Raw genomic sequence first — 23,292 nt, forward strand, 5'->3', positions numbered from 1 at the left:
AAGGAGTAAGTGCTGCCACGGCCCTCGACGCCGCGCGCGAGGGGGGCTGCACGCGCCCCTTACTTCGTGGTACGTGTCCTCGAGCTCCCCATCGTAGATCCACCGGTAGAGGAAGCTCAGGATGGGGTGCGACACCAGGCTGAGGATGTGCTGCACCAGGGACCTCATGGAGGGGTCGCCCGTCTTGGTGTAGGCGTGGACGGCTGAAGCCAGCTCACCTCCCTTCCTTCCTGGGGACACAGCAAAACATCCACGTTGACACTCACGGCAGAAACCAACAACCGAACGCTAATGCAAACGGCCAAGTCACGGAGATAAAGTGTGGCTGCTCTCTTAGTACCGTTTGGACGGAGAAGCAGCAGTCAACGCATGACGGACCAGGAGCCCAGAGGCCTAGGGTCTACCTGGGCTTCACCGGAGTTAGAGGGCTTCACGTGACTCTCCACGACCTCTATGGAAAACGTGACTCGAGATACGATTGAGAACACAATTCTTCACCTTTTCTTGACTGACACCCACATCAAGACTCACAGTTGATACCACAATCCAATACACAAATAAGCATATACAGAAAACAAGAGTTTTAAAAAAACAATACTTACACTTTAAGATTTTCTGTCTTTTCCTTTTTCTCTTTTGGTATAATACGCTGGTCTCAACTCATTAGACTGATGTCATAACCCATTAACTAACTGGTGGCCCCACAGTTTGAAAACATGGCCCTGTGGTGACAGTGCCCGGTGTCCCAGGAGCACAGCTCAGCATAAAACATCGGGAGCAGCAAAAAACAGATCCCACAGTAGACGCACACCAGGAGTTTCCCGTGTGAATAATTCTGGAGTTTATTAGATTGCGGAAAGCGTTTTATTTAACAGCTTTATTGGAGTATAATTGCTTTACACTGGCGTGTTAGTTGCTGCTGTGTAACAAAGTGAACCAGCTCTACGTGTACATATGTCCCCATGTCTCCTCCCTCTCGCGTCTCCCTCCCACCCTCCCTATCCCACCCCTCTAGGTGGTCACAGAGCACCGAGCTGATCTCCCTGTGCTGTGCAGCTGCTTCCCACTAGCGATCTCTATTTTACGTTTGGTAGCGTATGTATGTCCACACCACTCCCTCACTTCGTCCCAGCTTACCCTTCCCCCTCCCCGCATCCTCAAGTCCATGCTCTACGTCTGCGTCTTCGGATTGAAGACATATTTTAAGGAAAGAACTGATGGGCCCTGACTTTAGTAAGATCCCTCTCGGCACGTGTGCACAAACAGAGACAGAGACAGCTGGAAGGTTATGAGGACAGGGCATGAAGAAGGTCCGGAGTGGGGACCCCAGTGTCCCCAGGAGGGCAAAGCCTGGGGGCCTGAGGAGGAGCTGGAGGCGCCAGGACCATGAAAGGGATGGGGGTCGGCAGGAGGACAGCTGGGGGGCTGCCGGTAGCTGGAGAGAAAGGAGGCATTTACTCACTGTATTCGACTTCTCTCACCTTTTGAGGAAGGTGCCCCCCACACCGTGCTCTTGGCATCAGTGGCCCTGAGAACCATCTCGTGGGAGGGGGGCAGCGCACGCGCAGCCGGGAGGGCGGGGCAGCCACCAGCCCCCACATCTCACCTGGCCCTCCCACCCCGACGGGGCAGGGACCCCCAGTGCCCATGGTTACAGGCGAGGAGAGACAAAGGGCTTCCTGGCCAAGGGAGCACACGCAGTGAGAAAGGTGCCGAGAAGCAACTAGAAACACAGGCCGAGGGCCCAGGGGACGCCCCGCCCAGACGCGCAAACAAGGGAACTTGTGACACAGCTGCTGAGCCCAGAGGTGGGCCAGAACCTGGGGCGGTGAAGCGCTAGGAGAGGCTGCTAATTGAAAGACAAATAAAAGAGGGACAGAGATAAGCAGCTGGGACACCATGGGCCACAGGAGAAGGCGAAATCTCTGAAAACTAGACCCCGCCCCATTCCCCTCAAGGAAGCTGAGCCTCCAAAGCAGCTATGCGGGCAGCTGGTTATTCTCCCCTACGATTTCATGTCTATTAATTTGTATTTAATCAGCATCCTTCTGGCTGTTAAGCATAGAAAAGGGCAGGCACAAAAATAAACCTCGGTGACATTCCCTAAAACCTGCTTTGAAATAAAGCAAAATGACCTTGGCAGTGGTCCACCAGGGCTGCCAGGGTCTTCAGTCTTATCTTGGGGTCATACGTCCAAACCAGGAGACGCCGGAGCGTTAAGCTACTCTCAAGGCCCAAATTCACACCCTGATCATCTTCTAACTGTAGCTGAAAAACAGGAAAGACAGAATGTGTAAGTACAGGTCACCAAACAGGCCAAGCATGTCTTAATCCATGTGAAGTAGACACAGGGAAAGGATTATCCTCAGAAAAATGAAACAGAAGGTCCCTCTGGGACGGCGACAGTTCCTTCAATCTACAGAGGAGGTCTGTTTCAATGGCAGACAGGACCCTGAAAATCAGCAATGAACTGGCTCTAGGACACACTGAAACTTTACAGACATCCAATCCTTCCCAACAGGATTATAAGATTTTTATCTTTTAAAAGTAATATACGAAGAAACATAAAAATTCTGTATAGTGGTTTTTCCTAACACTTCAAATCATGAAGAAATTTAAAATGAGGTATTTACCTGGGAATGTAAAACAGAGAGTAATCGGTAGTATTCTTTGAGTTCCTGGTGCAAGGCAGCACAAAAGCTCTGTGGAGAAAGGACGAAGCACAATTAAAGCAGGACGCGGTCACTGCACACGACGGTCACTACACCGCAGCACACGGGGACCTCGCGGGACGACGCCTTGCGACGAAGTTCGGGTGTCCGCGAGATGGAAGTCTGCTTCTGTCCACAGTACCCACGCCGGTGTACCCACCACGATACACGCATTTAAGAGCATCCGGAAAGGGCTGTCCCTCAGCATGAGCTTTGCAGGAGGGAAGTGGAGAAACACGGTGCATTTTTCATAAGCTAAAGGCTATTCACTTTAGACACTGATGCTTTATTTTCAGATTACGTCCCTTCTAATTTGTTTTTCATTGAAGTATAGTTGATTTACAATATTCTGTTAGTTTCAGGTGTACAGCAAAGTGATTCGGTTATACACATATATGTATACATCTATATTCTTTTTTTTGGACTCTTTTCTGTTAGAGGTTATTACAGGATACTGAATACAGTTCCCTGTGCTATACGGTAGGTCCTTGTTGTTCACCTATTTTATATACACGTAGTACCGTGTATCCGCTAATTCCAAACTCCTAATTTATCCCTCCCGCCACCTTCCCTCTAGTAACCATGTTTTCTGTGTCCTTGAGAAACCTGTCTGTCCTTTGCAGGTTCTATCACAGGCTCTCCTCCTACATATCCCTAGGCTTACACCCAGAGTTCATTCCAGAGTCACAGGAGTATGTGAAGGTCCTTCTGATATCTTTCCAGAATTTAAGATGGAAAAGGTACAAGGCAGTTTATAATAATGTGGACGGTACAACTCCCCTCACCAAAGTGGGGGGAAGTGGCGTGGAGCTGCCAATTTAAAAGTATCGCTAGTGAAGAATGTTAGAGAACATGAAAGAAACATTAAGTGTCTATCAACAGATGACGGGATAAAGAAGATGTGGTGTGGGGGGGGTGTGCATGTACGTGTACACACACACACACACACACGTATATATATATATGCAATGGAATATTACTCAGCTATAACAAAGAATGAAATAATGCCACCTGCAGAAGCATGGATGGACCCAGAGATTACCACACAAAGTGAAGTAAGTCAGACAAAGACAAATACCATATACCACTTCAATGTAGAATCTAAAAATAATACAAACGAACCTATTTACAAAACAGACACAGACTCACAGACATAGAAAACAAACTTATGGTTACCAAAGGAGAAAGGGAGGGAAGGGAGGGAGGGATGAACTGGGAGTATGGGATTAACAGATGCACACCACTATAGTAAAATAGATAAACAGGGATTTTAAGGTATAGCACGGGCAACGATAATCAATACTTGTAACTACAATGGAAGGTAATAAAAATACATACATATATACATATATACGTATACCCAAATCACTCTGATATACACCTGAAACACAACACTGTAAATCAACTATCCTTCAATTAAAAATTTTTTTGAGAGAATCAAGTCAAAGGGAAAATACACTAAAATATGTAAAGTGACTCATACATGGTCAGTGTTCCTAAGTATTCATTCAAAATTTTAAAAAATCGCTATAGGGCTTCCCTGGTGGCGCAGTGGTTGGGAGTCCGTCTTCCGATGCAGGGGACGCGGGTTCGTGCCCCGGTCCGGGAGGATCCCACGTGCCGCGGAGCGGCTGGGCCCGTGAGCCATGGCCGCTGAGCCTGCGCGTCCGGAGCCTGTGCTCTGCGACGGGAGAGGCCACGGCAGTGAGAGGCCCGCGCACCGAAAAAAAAAAAAAATCGCTCTATTTGATTATCTTCGTCACTATCCACTATGTTTTCTTTTCTTGAGTTGACCATGACTGACACAGTCCATTTTCAAACCTTCTTTATGTAAAAAGAACCCTCTTCAGAATGACTTTCTTATCAGATTCTAAGAAATTAAGCATTTCCCGAGGTGAATGCCACCCCAAGACCCCACGCGTCTCCGTAACAAAGAACATACCTGGCCTACAAGTCCAAATGAACGGTCTAGGCTCCTCTGGTCAGTGTATTTTCTGATTTTATTATGTAACCATCCCAACTCAGCAAGTCTGACTGTCGTATCCCTCAAAGATTTATTTAGGTTTGCCTAAAAAGTAAATATATCCAGAGTTTAAAAGAAAAAAAATTTTTAACACTAGGATTTTAATTATTATTATTTTTTAACTGTTTGTACTTTTATAATTCTTAGGCTTCAACATATGAAACTTAAAGATAACTAACAGCCCATCACTAAAGTGAAAGCAGTGAGACTCTAGGGAACCAAAAGCATCACAGAGCAGGCAGGGAAGTAAGACACCTCTGAGCAAGTGTTAGGCTTAGGTCCCACGCCCCAGGAGTGACTGGCCGGGGTACCCGGCGTGGCAGGGACAGTCTGTGACGTCAGTGGCCTCATGACTCGGCTAAGAGTCGCAAAAGGACAGAGGGTCAACAAGAAGGACTGTGGGAAAGGCAGGTTCTGGAAGACAGAAGCAAAGATGCCGGGATAGCTGGCCGTCAGGTAACTCGGGCGCCAGCGCCACAGGAGGAAAGGGGCCAACGCGCGGAGGATCGGACCAGGGCTCCGAGGTGCGGGCTGCCCAGGACCCCCGAGTCTGCACGCCAGCGCTCGGGAGCCCAGCACCGCCCGGCCCTGAGGCCATCTGCCTTGGCTCCTGAACACCTGAGGCAGGGTTTCAGCGGCCGCACCTTTCCCTCCACCCTGTAACAGTTGTCGGCGTTGCTCATCTTGACATTTCTGCCGTCTATGCCCTGGAAGACGTACAGAATATCTCTGACTAGGGCTGCCTCGGCAACTTCCACAGCACCTGTAACACGGTTTTCACAAGGTGAGATAAATCGCACAGCACGGTTCGCTTCAGGTAATATATTTGCAACCAGAACAAAATTTAAAAACTGAAGAAACGAGTTTAAGGTGAGAAAGAATATGAAGTTATAAGAGACGAGGAATTTCTGAAAAGGATATGGCGGTCATACAGTTTCTCTTCCAAAAGTCTGCTGAAAGGACAGAGCAATATGTGGGAGCTTAATATACGATCGAGGAGCAGCACACAAAGCACAGTCACGACAGGGCGGATAGTCAGTCCACACGGCGTTTAGAAAGCCGGCCGCACGACAGGCTCCACCTCCATCACCATGACGAAGGGAGCGAACACAGCACAAGGGGATTCATGATCTCCACAAGCCTTGGAACAAAAGCTCGCTCAGAATTGAGGTGTCACCCCACATGCCATGGCGAGAGGCAGAGCCCACAGACCCAAGGTGTCAGTGGGAGGAGACACAGTCAGAGCCCAGCCGGGGTCAGGCTCCCGCTCCAGGGCTGCAGCCGGTTGTGGCGATAATGGTCTGTGCGTATCAGATCGCAGCAAACCGGGCCTATCGTCACTGGGGAAGGGAGAGCGGACCCAGGAAAGCACTCGGCAAGGACTTGAGAAGTGGGCGGCTCTGGGGAGGTGCGGTCAGGGTGACAAAGCCAGCCTAGAGGACTGAGGCTCCCGAACCCCGTCACGGGAACGAGAAACCAGGCCGAGGTTGTGAGCGTTTAAAACAAGGGGTGCGTCCCTACTCACCACCTGCATCCCCCTCTCTCCGTGGCCTCGTCACGTTGCGAGAAACAGCACTGGGGACACCTTTCGAGGTAGTGGTTTGTAAAGAAGGCTGGTTTGCAGTTAAAGTCCACGCAAGACGTGAGCCCAGCTGCTGTCGAAGGCAATCTCCCACGCCCGGAGCTGGGTGAGACTGTCTGAAAGAGGAAGGGACCGTCTGTGTCTTCACATGCCCAGCTATTCACGGAGGACACAGAGACAGCCGAAGACACACCGCTTGAGTTGCTATCCTGAGTGACTTAATCCTGAGAACCTGAGACGCCCGAGCGACCGCACCACCGCCGCGCCCCCGTGCCCCGGCGACAACGCCCAAGGCCTCCTGGGCTCCCGCGGTGGCTCTTGGGCTCTTCCCGCCACCTCCACAGACTTCTCAACACACAAGTCACAACCTACGGGACTTTTCTTTACAAATACATAACACACACCACCCAGCTAAAACCACTTTGAGATTCACTACTGGTTTTACCCTAAAAGTTAACATCTTCCATCCAGTCACCATTCGCTGAGTTAAAAAATCCAAAACACTGTCCCCCTTCCCTGTCCTCCCTGTCCCTCAGTCTCCACAGCACCTGATACGAAAAGAAATACCGTCACCTGCAATTAGTTTTAAAAATGCACAAACATAAAATATAAGGCAAAGGCACATCCAAAGTCACGACAGCTTCTAATAATTTGGAGAACGTGCCAAAGCTGCTCCCTGAAGATGTAGGAAGCTGACAGCTGATTTCTAATGACATGTTTTGACAACCACAACAAAAATAGTGCTTCCTGGGACCGCAAAATGCGGAAACAAGGATCTCAGTGGCACTACTGCTTCCAAGTGGTGAGCTCTGGTTTTAAGTGGTCGAGTAAGAGAGGAAACAAAAACCTGAAGCGGCCCTGGCTTTTTCCTATTTTTGACGGGGGGAAGGTCATCAACAATAGTAAATTAAAACTATGTTTTTGAAGAGTCCTAAATTTAAGAAAAAATTCTAAAAGACCACTTCAGTTCAAAGTTCTCTAGACAGCTTTTTTATATCATGACACTATTTCAAATACTTATTTTAAAGGTGAAAATAAGAACATCTGTTTATTCTTTTAGCCAGAATATGAGTTTAAGATTAAATTTGGGGATGTATTGTGCCGTCTTTCTAAAATACTAGGCTCCATTTATTCCGCACGTGTGGTACACACATTCTATCTTCTAATAACTGTAACAAAATTTGATTAAGCCACACAATGACTTATAACTGTATCACGCTCACGTGGAAAACATCATTTGATGGTAAATCCTTGCTCACTGTTCTCCTGGGAAAATATCCACCTTGTGATACTTTAAAGCATAGTCTGCTTTAACGTGATTTCTAGGGATGTGTATGGAAAAACACACAGGAGCGCAAGGTTGCACGTCCACCGCGGCACTGGCACTTGCTTTAGTCTCAGCCGCGAGCTCTGCGCGGAATCGGACGCGACGGCGTTGGTGCAAAAGCACCGTAAGGTGCCACGCCCCTCAGTCTGAAGACTCGGCACCCGAGGGTGAGCAGCTTTCTCTTACGTCCCTGGCGCTTTAAGTAGCCGAGGACGAGAGCAGCACACGCTCGAAGGGGACAAGGAGCGCCGGGAGAAGGACGAGAGCCCAGCAGGGGCCTGCGCTCAGTCGCGGCCAGAGAAGGCTCTGCGCGCCGTCGCCCCCAGCTCACGGGCCTGGCCCCTAACGGGCGGGAGTCGGCCCGAACCCTTCACAGCCCGCGGGGACGAAACGCGGGAGAGCTCCCGTCTGAAACGGAGGGAGCTCCTTGAGGGAACACCCTAGACAAAGCACCTCGGACCCGCGCCCGGAACACCCCGGGCACAACGAGGCTCTGGAGGTGGTTTCGGTGCAGACGAACTGCCCGATGAAAGGCCCAGCGCCCCCTGCTCCTCCTGCGTGAGGACCCCGCGCGCAGGCTGGGTTACCCGGCGGGGAGGGGCTGGGGCGTCGGGGCCGGGCCGCCGAGCGTGCTCGCGCTGGCGCTGTTGATACCGCTGCTCCCCAGGCCGCCGGAGCTCTGGGCCGGCTGGGCGCTGCGGTCCTGGTAGCTCAGGGGCAGGGTCTGAGGCCTGGCGTAGTAGTAGGGGGTCGAGTGAGCATCTCGGGGCAGCGCTTGAGCGAACAACGTGGCGTAGCTGGAAACCTGAAAAGAAAAGGTGTCACGAATATGGGTACGAAATTACAGAACGCTTTCCCACACCAGCAAAGATACTTTACATTCAGACTTTGGTTCTATTTCTGTAACTGGATTTTGCGCAGGCAGACCTCAGAGATACTGTGGGTTCAGTTCCGGACCACCGCAATAAAATGAGTCGTGAAACAAAGCAAGTCACACGAACTTTCTGGCTTCCCAGTGCATATAAAAGTTACGCGTACACTATACTGTAGTCTATTGAGTATGCAACAGCATTATGTCTAAAAAGCAATATACACACCTTAACTTAAAAATACCTTATTGCTTAAAAATGCTAACCATCGTCTGACAATGCAAAGCTGCCACACACCCTCAGCTTGTAAAAAATGCAGTATCTGTGAGGCACGATAAAACGAGACGTGCCTGTATTTATTAAACGATAAATCAGTTAACATAGTTTTGAAATATGCCTGAACTGATAAAGTTCTGGAAAGTTTTCTGAATCTCAAAACTCCCACATGGTCTGATAACTAAACATTTTACTCGGAAACCAAGCAAACTGAAACTCAAATAATTACTCAAATATTTTTAAAAGTCTGGCATTATTATGTAATGAAAGAATGCTCATTACTCAGACTAAGGCTTTAAAGGTAAATATGACTCTTTCACCCACATTCTTCAACTCTTTAAACACTCAAATTTCTGTGGTTGAGCATCATATTACACCAGACTCTCTGGGACTCCGGGCGGCGGCCCAATAGCTCTTTCAAACACCGCACGGGTCAAAAACTGAACCCACTGACAACAAACTTTTCATGGTATAACAGTAATTAATGTTCATCATGATGTCTGAAAACCCTAAAAGGTCTTCTAATCCAACAAATAACGAAGCTGTGCTAATATTAATAACTTTACAGAATAAAAATCTGAAAACTGATAGTTTATGCTCTGTTTAACCAGACATTGTTATATTTGAAGTAATAACATGATTCTCAAAAACATCTTAAGGAAACACAGCATACTGACTAAAAATGCCCTTAAAAACAAAACAGGGCTTCCCTGGTGGCGCAGTGGCTGAGAGTCCGCCTGCCGATGCAGGGGACACGGGTTCGTGCCCCGGTCCGGGAAGATCCCACATGCCGCGGAGCGGCTGGGCCCGTGAGCCGTGGCCGCTGAGCCTGCGCGTCCGGAGCCTGTGCTCCGCAACGGGAGAGGCCACAACAGTGAGAGGCCCGCGTACTGCAAAAAAAAAAAAAAAAAGAAATCTCTTGACCCTCATGACTGCCCAGAAAACTATACAAATTTTTTTGCTTTTCTCCTATTATCTTCTTAAGTATGGAAGCCAATTCTTATCAAAATTTGGTGTAACTGTCCCAGCAAAAGGCACTGTGCTTTAAAAAGGCATCGCGCTGTGAAAATAGAGCCTCTCACCTTGTTAGGCTGCTTGCGTGGATCTTCACTAAGGCTTAGCAAGAGGTAGAGAATTGACCATTTATTTTTCAAAACTCCCTGTTTAGAAAGAAAACATTAAAAGAACAACTTTGTACTAGTTCCCAATTTTATCTTCCTCTCTCCTAAATTACCCTTATTTCCAAAATAGAAACGCATTTTAAAATTCACCTGGTAACATCAAATCTAAATTTGTCCATTTTTCAGGCACTACCATAGTGCTATCCATGAGAAGGCAAGAGAACATTCTCAAGAGGTCAAGACCCTTGGAACCTTTATCCCCCGGAAATGTAACTCCAAAGTCCCAACGCGAACATTTTTTCAATTACCCTATTCCTGTCTAACGGTATTTCCTCCCCGAAATAATTCTTATAATAACCAACTTCCCAAACACAGTGATTATAGGAATAATGCCATCACAAAATGTGTGAATGTTTTCCCCACCTTAAGTCCAATTTAAGCCATAAAAAAAATTAGGAAAAAAAAAATAATTCCAAAGTATAAGACATAGGTCTCAGCATCACGCACTCTTGGGAAACTCAAGGTTCTGAAGCACTCAGATGTCAGGATAACTACCCCTAGGTTTCTATGTAAGGTAATCATAATGATTTCATTAATTTCCAAACATGTATCACTCCCCCTGATTCACAACCGTTAACAGCAAGCAGCCCGCCCTCAATACGTTTTATCCCAAATTTACGGCACATTCCACTCCATTCCTGTATTCCTACCTTTCCTATCCATAGGCTAGAAACTATAAATACTTTATTTACAAAACAAATTATGGGACGGTTACTCAAGTTGCACAAGTTCTTCATTATATGTATAAAATATTTCTAGAAAGTTTCTTTAAAGAATAAGCTTATTCCAGGCATTTAATTGATTCACACAGAATTTTTCAGAAACAGCAAACTCCCCAGCTGGGACGACAGCAAGGAAGAAAGAGGGCAGCCCTGACAGAGGCCTCAGCCCAGGGGTAAGCAGACGTTCCGGCAAATACACTTCGGTATCGTGAACTGCCCTTCCGGACACAGGAGGATCGCTCAGTGGCCCAGGCTCACGAAAGGACCCCCGAGGAGACGTGCGTCTCTCAGAAACAGAGACGTGTCCCTGCAGCGCGGCAGCAGGGGCTCACTCTTCCTTCCCTGCCCTGCCTGTTCCAGGGGAAGCCGACCAGAAGCAAGGGAGCCTAGGGGCTGCAATCCACACCCGTCGGCCCCCCGGAGCCCAGAGCAGCAGAAAGGGGGAGAGAACAGAGCTGGTGGAACCACCGGAACCAACAACCCCAGCAGCGCACGTTCCAGATGATTCTAAGCCACTTCAGACCCTGCTGTCTCAGACTTGGAAACGGAAAGGACCTCAATTCAGACATAAGACGTTAAACGCCGTGCACACGCTGAATTTTAAGTGCGGAAGCACGTATCGGGGCCCCGTAAGCTCCAGAGGAGCATCGGAACAGGCGCTGCGCGCACAGGTATTTCCACCGGCGCCCACCCCTCCGGAGCCCCCCCCCCCCCCCCGCGCAGCCCCCCGCCTGGGGTCTAAGGACACAATGGCAAACGCAAAGGGCCCCTGGGACCCGCCCTGGTGCCCACGGGCACACTGCTGGAAGGCCCTGGCGGGCGAGAGGGAGGACAAAACACCGCAGCGGCAGCGGCTGCGGTTCCAAAGAAGCAGACGATTGCGCAACAAGAAGGAACGGCTCCCGGCTCCCGGCTCGCTCGCTTCAGCCTCCAGCCCTCGGAAGCCGGCTACTAGGTAAAACGTCGCCGCTTGAGGAGTAAGCATTTGGTGCTCCAAACTGAACTGTGGAAAACAGCCATTTAATTTAGAAACTCCCTAAATATGTTTTCGCCTAGTGGCCAGTGTTAACAGACAAAGCAGCTCTTACTGATGAAACTTCCCTTTGGGGATCTCAGGAAGGCTAATAAGCATCTCGGGAATGTGACACCTGATAAGCAGATCTTGGTAATTTTCAATGCACAAGGGAAGTTGTTTTTAAAAATAGAGGAAGATTAAGAAAACCAAATAATACAGCAGTTTGAAACTATGTGCCTGGAAATGACTGTACAAAAAAAGGTTCCTCCCTTTTTTTTTGATTTTATAATTTAATGTTAGATTATATTCATATTGAAAGGTTTTTCTAAAAATCCTATCTCTCGCAAGGTCATTTCTTAACTTCATAAATATCATCAAAGATGGAGAAACATACTTAAAGCAGTGAATCCAAGTAAATCCAATTGAATTAAGGAATCAAAATGGTCAGCAAATAAGGTTAGGCTTCTTTCTAGGGACACAACAGGCGAACAACGAGGAAGAGCTGAAAGAACCACGAGTTCTACTCCTGGCAGCATCAGGCTGCTCCGTGATTTCAGCATCGTGAGACTAACCCTGAGCCCAGGGTTTGTTGAGCAAAGCAGTGAACCACTCAGGATTTCACTTTCTTCTCTGTAAGAGAAGGGAGACGGCTACCTAGCCGTCTAGCTTCCTTTATAGTCTGAATCACAAAAATCCCCCCCTAGGATTCAGTTAGTTTACTGGGGTAAAGGCCAGCAGAATCTTTTATAAAAATAACAGGTTAGAAACAGCGCTCACGTGCAAGTATCGACATCCAGGCACAAAGTGTCCAAATCAAGTTTTTATTTATTGACTGTGCCAGTAATTTATTCACGGTAACAGCGGGAATTGGACCTGATGAACAACGAGACGCGCCAACAAGCTAAGCCTCTGCTGTCGTGTGTAGGCGCGTCAGAGCTTCTGCTGGTGTGCTTCCTCCCAGGGACGTAACTAAGGCTTCGGTGACACGCTCACGGCCCAGGAAGTCCTATCGCTTTCTCACTGTAGCTTCTTTCCTCTTTATAAGCAATTTCACATTCAACCCAGCTAGAATTCTACTTCTAACACCGAACGTCTTTGAAAAGCAAACACTGTCTAGAGTTGAAAGCCACTACCCAACACAGAGAAGGTGACCACGTGCTCCCGGCCCCACGAACTGCCTCGCCAACGGCAGAGCAGCTTTCAGACACGTGCGTGATACCTGTGAGTGAAGTTTCCTGTGGAGTTCCGAAAATAACGCAGCATCTGCTTCTCTTCTCTGTCGGGTAACTGGAAAGTCAGAAAATGAGCATGTGAACGACACACACCACAGTTTATTCTTATGATGCCCTTTCACCATCCACAGTGATGGGTAACTCGGACGTCGGCAACGAATATCGCGCTTAAGAATCAAAATAACTAGGCAATGTCACTTCAGCTCCATAAATTTCGTCAAGTCATTGGATCTGAGATTTGTAAAATATGGACAAAATTAGGGTGGAATCAACGTTTATGTGGAAATTGGCTAAAGTAACAGAAATGATGGCATTTTTTTAGATCCTATCTATAAATAGCAACAAACGGCCCAGTGAGGCAAAGTCCCACGAGTTTAGCTAGTTAATAAAGGCCACCTAGAGGGAGGGATGGGAAGTGAAAACATCTTTGGGATCCTAACTGCAAAAGGCAGTAACAAAGAAGTACCCCATTCATGACAGTGTGACTTAAAACCACACCTTCTAAGCATTTTTGTTAACGTATATGCACTGCTTCAGCTTGCTTTGGTGTAAGACGTAATAGTCAGTTACCGTTTCAAAATCGAAATCGAAACAGCTAAGGGGCTAATCTTCACCCAGGAACTCATTCCATGTCTGCGTGTCCCCAGGGCTCATGGCCACAGCACATTCTCTAGAAGTTGTTTTAACTGCCAAGATAATACCCTCTGTTATCTGGTCAAAAGGTGCATAAGATTAAATACAAGATGAGCAGCAAGTTACATGAAGTCCTTTTATCTTCCTCACATTCTTAACCCAGATTATGTTGTTATAACAGTATTTAAAACAACCCCCTTCCACTAAGTTCTTGTCCTTGTTTTTAATATATATTTTTATATATTTGTAATAGTGCCTATAATTAAAATGTGCTTGGGAACTACATATTACATACACATACAAAGAAATACATACATATATAGAGAGATACACAAGTATATCTGTGTGTGTGTGTGTGTGTGTGTGTGTAAACTTAAGCTCTGACAAGTTTAAGAATGCAGCACACGAGAACACTTAAGAAAAATACATACGTTCTTTCTTGATTTTTTCAGCTACGAGAAATTCATCTCTTTCAACAGTTGGGGCAAAGTTGCTGCCAATAACTCGCACGGCATACTGGAACTGCTGGGCCACATCGGCTGAAAGGTAAATAAGAGGATGCAAGTTATCACCATTACGTTACGTTGTGACCCCCGGAAGCTTCCAGTTCAGCACAGTGCCCTGGGCGTGCGCATCTACCGTCCACCCTCCCCGGGCTTAACGGGGAGGACAGAAGAGCCACAAGAGGCACAGACGGCGCGACTAAATGAGCAGGATGACAGTTTTACAGGGAAGGAGAGGGAGACAGCGACACAAAGTCTGAAAACCCCTAGGAGACAGAAAACAGACTGGACTGATAAACACAGAAAAAGGAGCAGGCAGAGCGCCAGCCCAAACCATGGCACCTGCTCAGCAGAGCCCACGGGGAGCGCCAGGGCTCACGTGCACACACACCAGGAGTGGCCGCGAGCAACCAAAACGGGCAGTAACTTGTGAACCACGTGTGCACTTCCGGGCAAAGAGGATGGCTTAAACACAGACACGTGCCTCCACGCCCTTCAAAAACCCCACTAGACTGAGAAAAGGGCATCTCTTTTTTTCTAAGACAGAAACCTACAAGAGCAAGGGAAACAAGGCAGGTCAGTAAACGCTGCTGACCCGACCTCTAAAAGTGTGTCCCACCGTGATCCCCTCTCAACAAGTCTCCCGAGTAGCTGGTGACCCACTCCTCCTCTTGCCCCTGGGGTAAATTACCCACACGCAGTCAGGCTGACCCTGAGGAAGGCCTACAACACTGGGCCCCTTGCCACCCGCCACGGCTCCTGACCCAGCTCACGACACACCAGCCATGCTCTGCGGTCCTGCCCTTCCTCGAGGAGGCCTCACTCACGCCCAGCTGAGAACCGACACACCCTCCCCCCCAGCTCCTCAGACCGCCTTCCCACCTCCAGCACACGTACGCACGCGCACGTACACACCCACGCACGTGCGGAGTCTTCCTTAAACACCACTGCACCACAACACAGAGGTGAGTGTCCACATGGGGGAAAGGAGCAAAAAGAAGTAGTGGAGTCACAGGATTAGAGGGGAGATCTTCTTCCTCATGGTTTCCCACGCTGTAAAAATTTTCTACACCAAGTAGACAGTAATTTTATAAATATTCAGTGTCACTGAACATCACTTATTTAAAAGGAGTGCTTGTATAACTATTTCAGTTAAAAATAATTTTTCGATAACCACGATCCTGAGTTCTACAAACAACAGTTCATTAACTACATACTCAAGGACATCACACAAAAATCCCCACTCTAAAAGTGTCATAAACTTTTGAATTTTCTCCCACCCAAAATCCAAACCTCCTCAGAACCAGACACAGTCTCCTCTTGCTGGTCTTCACACCGCCTCCACGCCTCTGTACGTCTACCACACCCCTCCCACCTCTGCAGCCACACCGCGGTCTCCCTATCTGCCAGCCAGCCAAATTTCCAGTCTACCTTTCTTGTTGATGATAAAATATCTGAAAAACCCACCAGCTATTTCTTAAACCAAATCTACCTATCCTGTGCTTCAAAGGCGGATGCACAGAATCCAGACTATGAAAGAAATTAGCAGAGGCAGTTATTCTTTCTTTAATAATGACTATCATCAATATGACATCAATAATGACTATCATTTAATAATGACTATCATCAAAGATTAAAATGCAAAATATCAGACAATGTCAACTACAAATTTCTCCTTTAACGTGTCAACTAGAAATTTCTCCCTTAACACTCCCAAAACATCATTCAATTTTTAGGGTATAAGTAACTCAATCAGTAATTCAGTGAATAATTCCAAAGCACCTACTACATGCCACACAGTACAGGCCCTAAGAACAGAACAGACAAGAAACAGTGGCTAACAAGGCAGCCTTAGTGAGAATACAAAAAAATGAGGCAAACAGTACACAAGGTAATCAGACTGTGAAAAGAGCTACTAAGAAATAAGCAGGACATTACGATGGCAAATAACAGGGAAGACTTCGTGAAACAGGCTGGTTAAGCAAGGCCTCTCTGAGGAAGTGACCTTTAAGGTAGGCAGGAGCCGGCCAGGCGAAAGGCCAGAGAACCAGGGGGAAAGGACGCAGCAGTGGGATTCACAGGGCTACTCGGGACACTGTTCCTCAAGGGAGGCCAATGACACTGGACTCTCAAATCCAAATCATCAAAGTCAAACTCATTCCATCACGAGTCCCAGACAAGGAGGTCCACACGGCAGCTCTGTGATGATCTGGGTTAACCCAAGACTGAAAATAGAAGTATTCAAACTTTTGACCACAAAGTACCAGAGTCCTCTCGCCTCCAATCTGCTCTGGGTACGTGCCAGGGGCGGGCGGCTATCAGGAGCGGGGAAGGGGAGGTACACCCCCCGCCAAGCCTCTGACGACATTTCTTTGAGAAGAAATGTCAGCGGTGAATTCAAGGATATACTGTCTGACGAGTGCCAGAGAGCCGCTGCAGCGCTGCCGACACACACACTTTCAAACAAGCGGGTGAGAGGCCACCCCACAGGCAGGGCCACGACTTCCCTGCCTCTTCTCAGCACAGAGACACGAGCAGGAGGGGCAGGAATGAGCCAGTTCAAGACAGAGGCTCCAGAGTCAGAGCCCTGGGCTCCCGTCGCAGCGAGCCAGCTACTTCACCTCCAGGCCTCAGGGACGTCATCTATAAAACGAGGTCGCTAGTAACCACCACAGCCTCCCAGAGGGCAAGCGGAGCATCTGGCACATCGCAAGGACTCAACAAACGTGAGCTATCCGTATTCTTATTAACCTGAAAATGTCATTTAAATGTACATTTTGTCTAGCAGAGCCATCAAAATTACAACTCAATAGAGCACCCCTAGTTTTTAACCTGAAGCAAGATAATGTGGTCTTCATCCTGTACGTTACAGACAGGGAACAAAATCAGCCTGCAACAGATCTGATTAAATTGTTTTCTAGAAATGACCCTCTGGCTGCAGGGTGGGAGAGAAACTGGGAGGAGGTGTAAATCCAGGGCCAGCGACACCGTGGGACCACAGGATCTCCACCCGACACGCGAAGGCCCAGAGAACACGCAGGGTTGGGCCCAAGAGGTTTCGGATGGAAGACAGCTGCCTCTGCATCCTGAACGGGTTATTATCCACACGTTCAGGTAAAAGACAACCACTGAACTTCAAGGTGCACAAAAATAAGCGAGTCCCCAGGAAATACAAAAACTCTACAGGCGTGTGCTTCCCAGAGATTCAGAAAGTGATGGAGGACAAACCGTCCAAGTCGTACGTTTCTGCCTTCCTGCACCTCCTCTACCTGTGGGCTTGTGCGCACATGACACTGCTTTCGTAAAGGACAGGCCAGCAGGTCAGTAACTTGAACCAGCAATCCCCACCCCAGACACAGGTCAGGATGACTGTTCCAGACACCAAGCTCCAACAGACACTGCCAGGACCAGTATCTCTGGAGGTGGGGCCCACAATATTAGCTGTGAATAAGTGCCACGTTCAGAGAATTCAAAATGAAAAGACGTAACAGTGCATACAGGAAAAAGTCTTCCCTCCACTACTGTCTGGCCACCAGCTCCTCTCCCCGAAGCAGCCAGTGTTATCAGGTTCTCGTGAGATCACAGATGACTCTGATGACAGTGCCAGTTGAAAAGCAATGCTCTAAACAAACAAAATAAAAACCATTGCTCTAGTTTGCGGTTCTCAAGTTTTGGTATCGAGCCCCCTTTACACGTTTAAGATTGAGGAGCCCTACAAGTGTGGTATTTATGGGGGGGTTACATCGATCTATATTTGCTGCGTTAAGAACATAAACCATGGTCATTTTTAAAGTTTGGTATTTATGGGGGGGTTACATCGATCTATATTTGCTGCGTTAGGAACATAAACCATGGTCATTTTTAAAGTTTGGTATTTTGGGGGTTGCATCGATCTATATTTGCTGCGTTAGAAACATAAACCATGGTGATTTTTAAATAGCAATAATAAACCCATTACATACAATTTTCAAATGAAGCCTAAACCTTTAAAATTTCAATATACACATTAATAAACATTTAGTGTACATTTTAACATACACATAAGTTTTTTCCCCACATAATATGTTTTGATGTATATTTAATATACATTGATTTTCCCAAGGTAAAGACTACACTTTTTTTGGAACTTCATCAAGAACTCTTAACAATTTTCAAAAATCATAAAGCCCGCAGCAACACCACTTGTGATCCGCAAACCACCAAGACGACATCCTTCCCCCGCCTGCGCCGTGGCTCCGGCTGCCCTCCCACGGCCGTTCCCAGTCAGGGCCACCGTCTGACCTCAGTATGTGGGCTACTGTAGTCCTACCTAAGCGCCTGTGCTGAAACACTTACCTGACAAAAACTCCTGTATTTCTTCTTAATCTCTAGTTAGCAAGAGGATTACAAAGCATGAAAAGGAATGTTGCCTCTGGCAGAGCTGAGACACTATAACATCAAGTACACTGTTTCCAAAGACAGAAATAATGACTATCCAAACATATAATAATAAGTAAAATGTTCTCCAGGAGAGGCTCAAGGATGTGGAGAGAGAATTCTCCTCTCACTGACTGGCACTCTGTGTTTCAAACAAACTCACAAGTGTTATAAGCTGGAAGAGGTGGGAAGTAATGGTTATACTAACTTTAAAAAAGGGTCAAGCACCATCACAGCTAGGTGCTTTGCTTCTGAAGGTCCCGTGAAGCTAACTACAAACTAAAAAAAACTTCATGAAAAATTGATTCATATGAAATTCACATTAAAAGTAACAAGTGTCTATTATGCCTCAATTTCACAGTATTAAAAAAGCAATATATTATAAAAGCATAAGGCCAATTGTTTGTAAGGTCACTAGAAAATGTAGTTAATCAAATGTTCCACTAAGTTAACAGATAAAACACCCACCAATGAAAAGAAATTTTTTAAAAATCTCAAACACTGTAAAGGCAGTAATAACATTGCTCCTCTGTTCACTAAGGAAGAACAAATTAAAACAGAACGAGGCAAGCTATTAAAGACATGTATTCTTCAGTAAGTAGCAGCATAATGTGGAATTATGAATACAACTGTTGGCGATCGTAGCTGTCCGGAACAGAATAAAGAGAGCATCGTTTTAGTGGATTTTACGATATATTTTACTCTGAGAGGATCTCAGGATCCTCAGGATCTCACAGTTTATTTACATTTTTTTCCTTCCAGTTTTATTGAGATATAACTGATATACATCACTGTATAAGTTTAAGATGTATAGGAGCCAATTTACTCTTAATTTAGACACAATTCTACATGGAGAGAGGACAGTGCAGAACTTTCTGAAAAGTTTTTCAACCTCCTGGAATGGGTGAAACTAAGTCAATCAAAAGGAGCCTCAAATGTTAAAATAAAATTTGAGAAACATGATGACACCTCGCAACGAATGAACTGTCTTCAAAGTCTAGTTGTGACAACGGAAATGGATGAATGTGTGGTATATCCCTGGAGGAAAACTGAGGGCCCACGGGTGTAACGTAAACCCTCACTTTAACATGAGTGAATCATAACCAGCAATCTCAGTTCCCTGGTGTCTCCTATGATCAGGAACATCAAATCAGAAAGGCAACTCAGACACACACAGAAGAGCTGGAGGTAAAAACAGAAAACAGCCAGGCCCCGCCCTCCTCAAGACCTCAGCACAGGTGTTCCAGGGCCCCTCCCTCTCTCCACCCAGGTCTCTGTTTAGGTATCCTCAGCTTTCCCTCAATATCCCTTTACCCTGGGCTTCCCTGGTGGCGCAGTGGTTAAGAATCCCCCTGCCAATGCAGGGGACACGGGTTTGACCCCTGGTCCCAGAAGATCCCACATGCTGTGGATCAACTAAGCCCATGCACCACAACTACTACGCCTGTGTTCTAGAGCCCACGAGCCACAACTACTGAGCCCGCTGAAGCCCGTGAACCACAACTACTACGCCTGTGCTCTAGAGCCCACGAGCCACAACTACTGAGCCTGTGTGCTGCAACTACTGATCCCAGGTGCCACAACTACTGAAGCCCGTGCACCTAGAGCCCATGCTCTGCAACAAGACAAACCACTGCAATGAGAAGCCCGTGCACCGTAACAAAGAGTAGCCCCGCTTGCAGCAATGAAGACCCAATGCAGCCAAAAGTAAATTAATTTTTTAAAAAAGATTAAATCTAGTCTAATAACTTGTAAATTTAAAAAATAAATCCCTTTACCCTACTTTATTTTTCATCACAGCACCACTAAACAACATTATAAGTTTACTGATTTTTTTAAAATAAGAAACGTTTCTTCCACTCTAAGGATGAGAGAAAATCTTCTTGTTTTTAATTTTTATTTATTTATTTACTTAACTTTTTGGCTGCCCCGCATGGTATTTGGGATCTTAGTTTCCCCGACCAGGGATCAAACCTGCGCCCCTTAATTGGAAGCATGAGTCTTAACCACTGGACCGCCAGGGAAGCCCCTAAGTTGACCGATTTTTATCACATATCCTCCACTAGAATGTAGGATCTATGAGAGGAATTACCTGTCTCTCTACCTTTGCATCACCAGCGCCTAGCACAGTGCCTGGAGGTGGGGGGAGCCCAACGATTTCTTCGATGAACAACGAGAAAGAGTGAAACTTCAAAAACTGGAGCAAGAACCGTGTAAAGTCAGTGTCATTTAACAGACTGACCAAAGAAAATTCATCTTTTTACTCCTAAGACCATCAAATAAATTATGTACGCTAATTGTCAGGAATCATGAAAGGTCAAAATGCAGTCTCAATTCTTTAATTTTGTTTTAAGTCTTCCTGCAAAAACTGCACACTTTCTTTCCCACATTATGGTGCTCAAGGAATATGTAACCCAGTTGCTTCAATTACCCAAAAGACCCCTTCGTAGTGCATCCCCTCTTCCCCCCTCCCTCCCGCCAAAACAAATATCGAGACGACAAACTGTGCCGTATTTTACGGTTCCAGGACTATACAAGGGCTTGACCTACTGCACGGGACTGGTCTGGTAGCAGGACTCGCCATGTGAACCCTGCAGAAATGGTTTTACATCAAAAGCAACCCTCAGCCCTTCCTCGAAGGAGAACGTGGCAGGTAACCGTCACGTTCATCCTCGAATCCGCTGCTTTGCTAATGTTAAGGGGAAACTGTGTGCCTCCACCACCCGGACCCCCTCCGCGGCGTCGCCCCCGCGCAGTCACGGGCGTGTGACCCGGGCCAGCCCGCCGCGCTCTCCATTCCGATAAGCGCGGGAGCGCCCGCCCGGCCCTGAGGCCGGAGGAGGCGGACGCGCGGCGGCTGACCGTCCTCCGGTCTGCACCCCGGCACTGCGCCGGGCAGCGGTGACTCAGCCGCTCAGGGACCGGCCTCCTTCCCCCGCCCCGGGGGCTGCAGCGCCCGCAGGCCCGCCAGCCCCGACCCCGCCAACCCCGGGGACGCCTCCCAGCCGCCCGGCCAGCCCCGCTACCTTCACTCCTGCCCAGGATCCGGCAGCACAGGTTCTGCAGCAGGACGTTCGGCGACTTATGGTCCGGGGTCGCCATCCTAGCCCGGGGCTACCCGCGGGGGCCCCGCGGAGCCCTCAGCGCTCGCCTGCCCCGCCCCGAGCCCGGCGTGCTCCGGAGGCCCGGCCGCCCGCGTCCGCCCCGCGGGCTCCCGGGTTTTCCACAGGTTAAGGGCCCGCTGGCAGCGCCGGCAAGAAGGACGCCATTTTGACGGAACCCGCCGAAACGCGGGCCCCTCCCACAATGCCCCGCTTCTTCCGGGCGCTCGGGGCCGGAGGTGCGCCGGCCTAAGGGTTCCTCCCGACAACTGCGGCCCAGCCAGGAAAGTTCCGGGACCAGGCACCCCAGCCGCTGATGCTCGCGGTGCTCAGACCCAGAAACGTCCCCAGGTGTCTTCGAGGGTCAGGACGGCTCTGACCCCCAGACGTCCCCAGCAGAGGGTCAGGACGGCCCCTGACCTGCTGTGAGAGTGGTGGGTGCCCTGCAGCGCTTTCACAGTCCATAATTTTTTTTTTTAAAGGATCATTGGTTCTGCTTACACTTTGGGTGGAGAAGTTAAGCAGATGCTGCGGTCAGGGGTAATGATGGCTGCAGAGAGCACAGGGTGGGGTGGACTGTGCTGGGGTACATGTGGAAACCTGGGGTCCTTGCATTTCTAGCTAGAGGCACAACCATAGGCAGAACCAGAGGGCGTCTATAAGAGCCCTAAAAGAAATCTCTTATTCTTGTACCTGCAAAGTCATCAGAACTGAGGACCAGACTCCAGTTATGATGCAAGTTGAACACACAGTCCTGCCAAGTCTCTCCTGTTAAGGGTGGATGGTTAATTGAGAAGTGGACCCTGAGGTTTGAGATGGAGACGTTTGGGTAAAATGTGAAAACCCAAGTCACCTGAACCTTCTTAAACACAGCAGGAAACCCCTCCTCGTGTGTGTGTGTGTGTGTGTGTGTGTGTGTGTGCAGAGTATGGCCTTTCCTACATTTTCTGAAGAATCAGGTTGGCTCTTCTCAGCAGCAAGTGAAGCAGAATTCCAAAGGACTCAAGTCATCCAAAAGGAGTGAAAGAGTGGACAGAGAAACAAAAAATCAAAGAGGACAACAGAAAACAAACTTTTAAAACAGTGTACCTAAATCCAACCACTCTAATGACTGCAACAAGTGTTAATGGATGAAATGCTCCACTAAAAGGCCAAGATTGCCAGAATGAGTGAAGGAAAAAAGCAGGACCTGATTACAGGTTAAGACATTTTAATATAAAAAGTTGGTAGACAGTAAATGGGTGGAGAAAAGATATACCATGAAAACAGTGAGTATAGCAAGGCTGGAGTGGCCACATTAACATCAGGTCAGATAGACTCGGAGACAGGGAGTATCCAGAGACAGAGAAGGACATCTCGTGCTGATAAAAGGGTTAGTTCCTTAGGAAGACACAACTGTAAATACGTGTGTGCCTGATGACAGACCCTCAAAATACATGAAGCCAGAGGGACTTCCAGAGATGATGGGTGAGGATGCAAGCAACTCCTTTTTCACCAAAAAAAAAAAAAGCAGAAAACTGGACCAAATTGCCAAGATGAACCAAGCCAGGGCACTGGAAATCAACCAAAGATAGACCACAAATTGGAAAGCATTCAGTCTTTAAAAAAATGATGGAGCTTCTAGGGAGAAAAACATGCATCTGTGGTCTTCTTGCCAGGACTGCTCCAGTCCCCACCACACAGCTTGACCCAGGAGAGCCC

The 23,292-nt window shown here is 47.8% G+C and overlaps 1 protein-coding gene across 3 annotated transcripts in view; it reads right to left on the minus strand.

Annotated features, from left to right (window-relative positions):
• Positions 1-21,779, minus strand: part of TUBGCP3 (tubulin gamma complex component 3) — a 53,923-nt gene extending 32,144 nt beyond the window's left edge. For 2 of the 3 annotated variants that reach the window (XM_067016248.1, XM_059041561.2), the window contains exons 1-11: positions 21,517-21,675; positions 14,003-14,110; positions 12,926-12,993; positions 9,871-9,948; positions 8,231-8,448; positions 6,260-6,432; positions 5,379-5,497; positions 4,654-4,779; positions 2,634-2,702; positions 2,136-2,268; positions 64-230 (exon numbers count right to left, since the gene is read on the minus strand). In XM_067016248.1, coding sequence (XP_066872349.1) covers positions 64-230; positions 2,136-2,268; positions 2,634-2,702; positions 4,654-4,779; positions 5,379-5,497; positions 6,260-6,432; positions 8,231-8,448; positions 9,871-9,948; positions 12,926-12,993; positions 14,003-14,110; positions 21,517-21,592 — 1,335 coding nt within the window. In that variant the 5' untranslated portion in view covers positions 21,593-21,675. Of the gene's footprint in view, positions 1-63; positions 231-2,135; positions 2,269-2,633; positions 2,703-4,653; positions 4,780-5,378; positions 5,498-6,259; positions 6,433-8,230; positions 8,449-9,870; positions 9,949-12,925; positions 12,994-14,002; positions 14,111-21,516 lie in introns of all 3 variants that reach the window. The other variant, XM_059041562.2, reaches the window with a different exon arrangement.
• Positions 21,780-23,292: the final 1,513 nt, after the last annotated feature.

The sequence above is a fragment of the Kogia breviceps genome, chromosome 16, assembly GCF_026419965.1.
Source record: "Kogia breviceps isolate mKogBre1 chromosome 16, mKogBre1 haplotype 1, whole genome shotgun sequence".
In the NCBI taxonomy this organism is placed as follows: Eukaryota; Metazoa; Chordata; class Mammalia; order Artiodactyla; family Physeteridae; genus Kogia; species Kogia breviceps.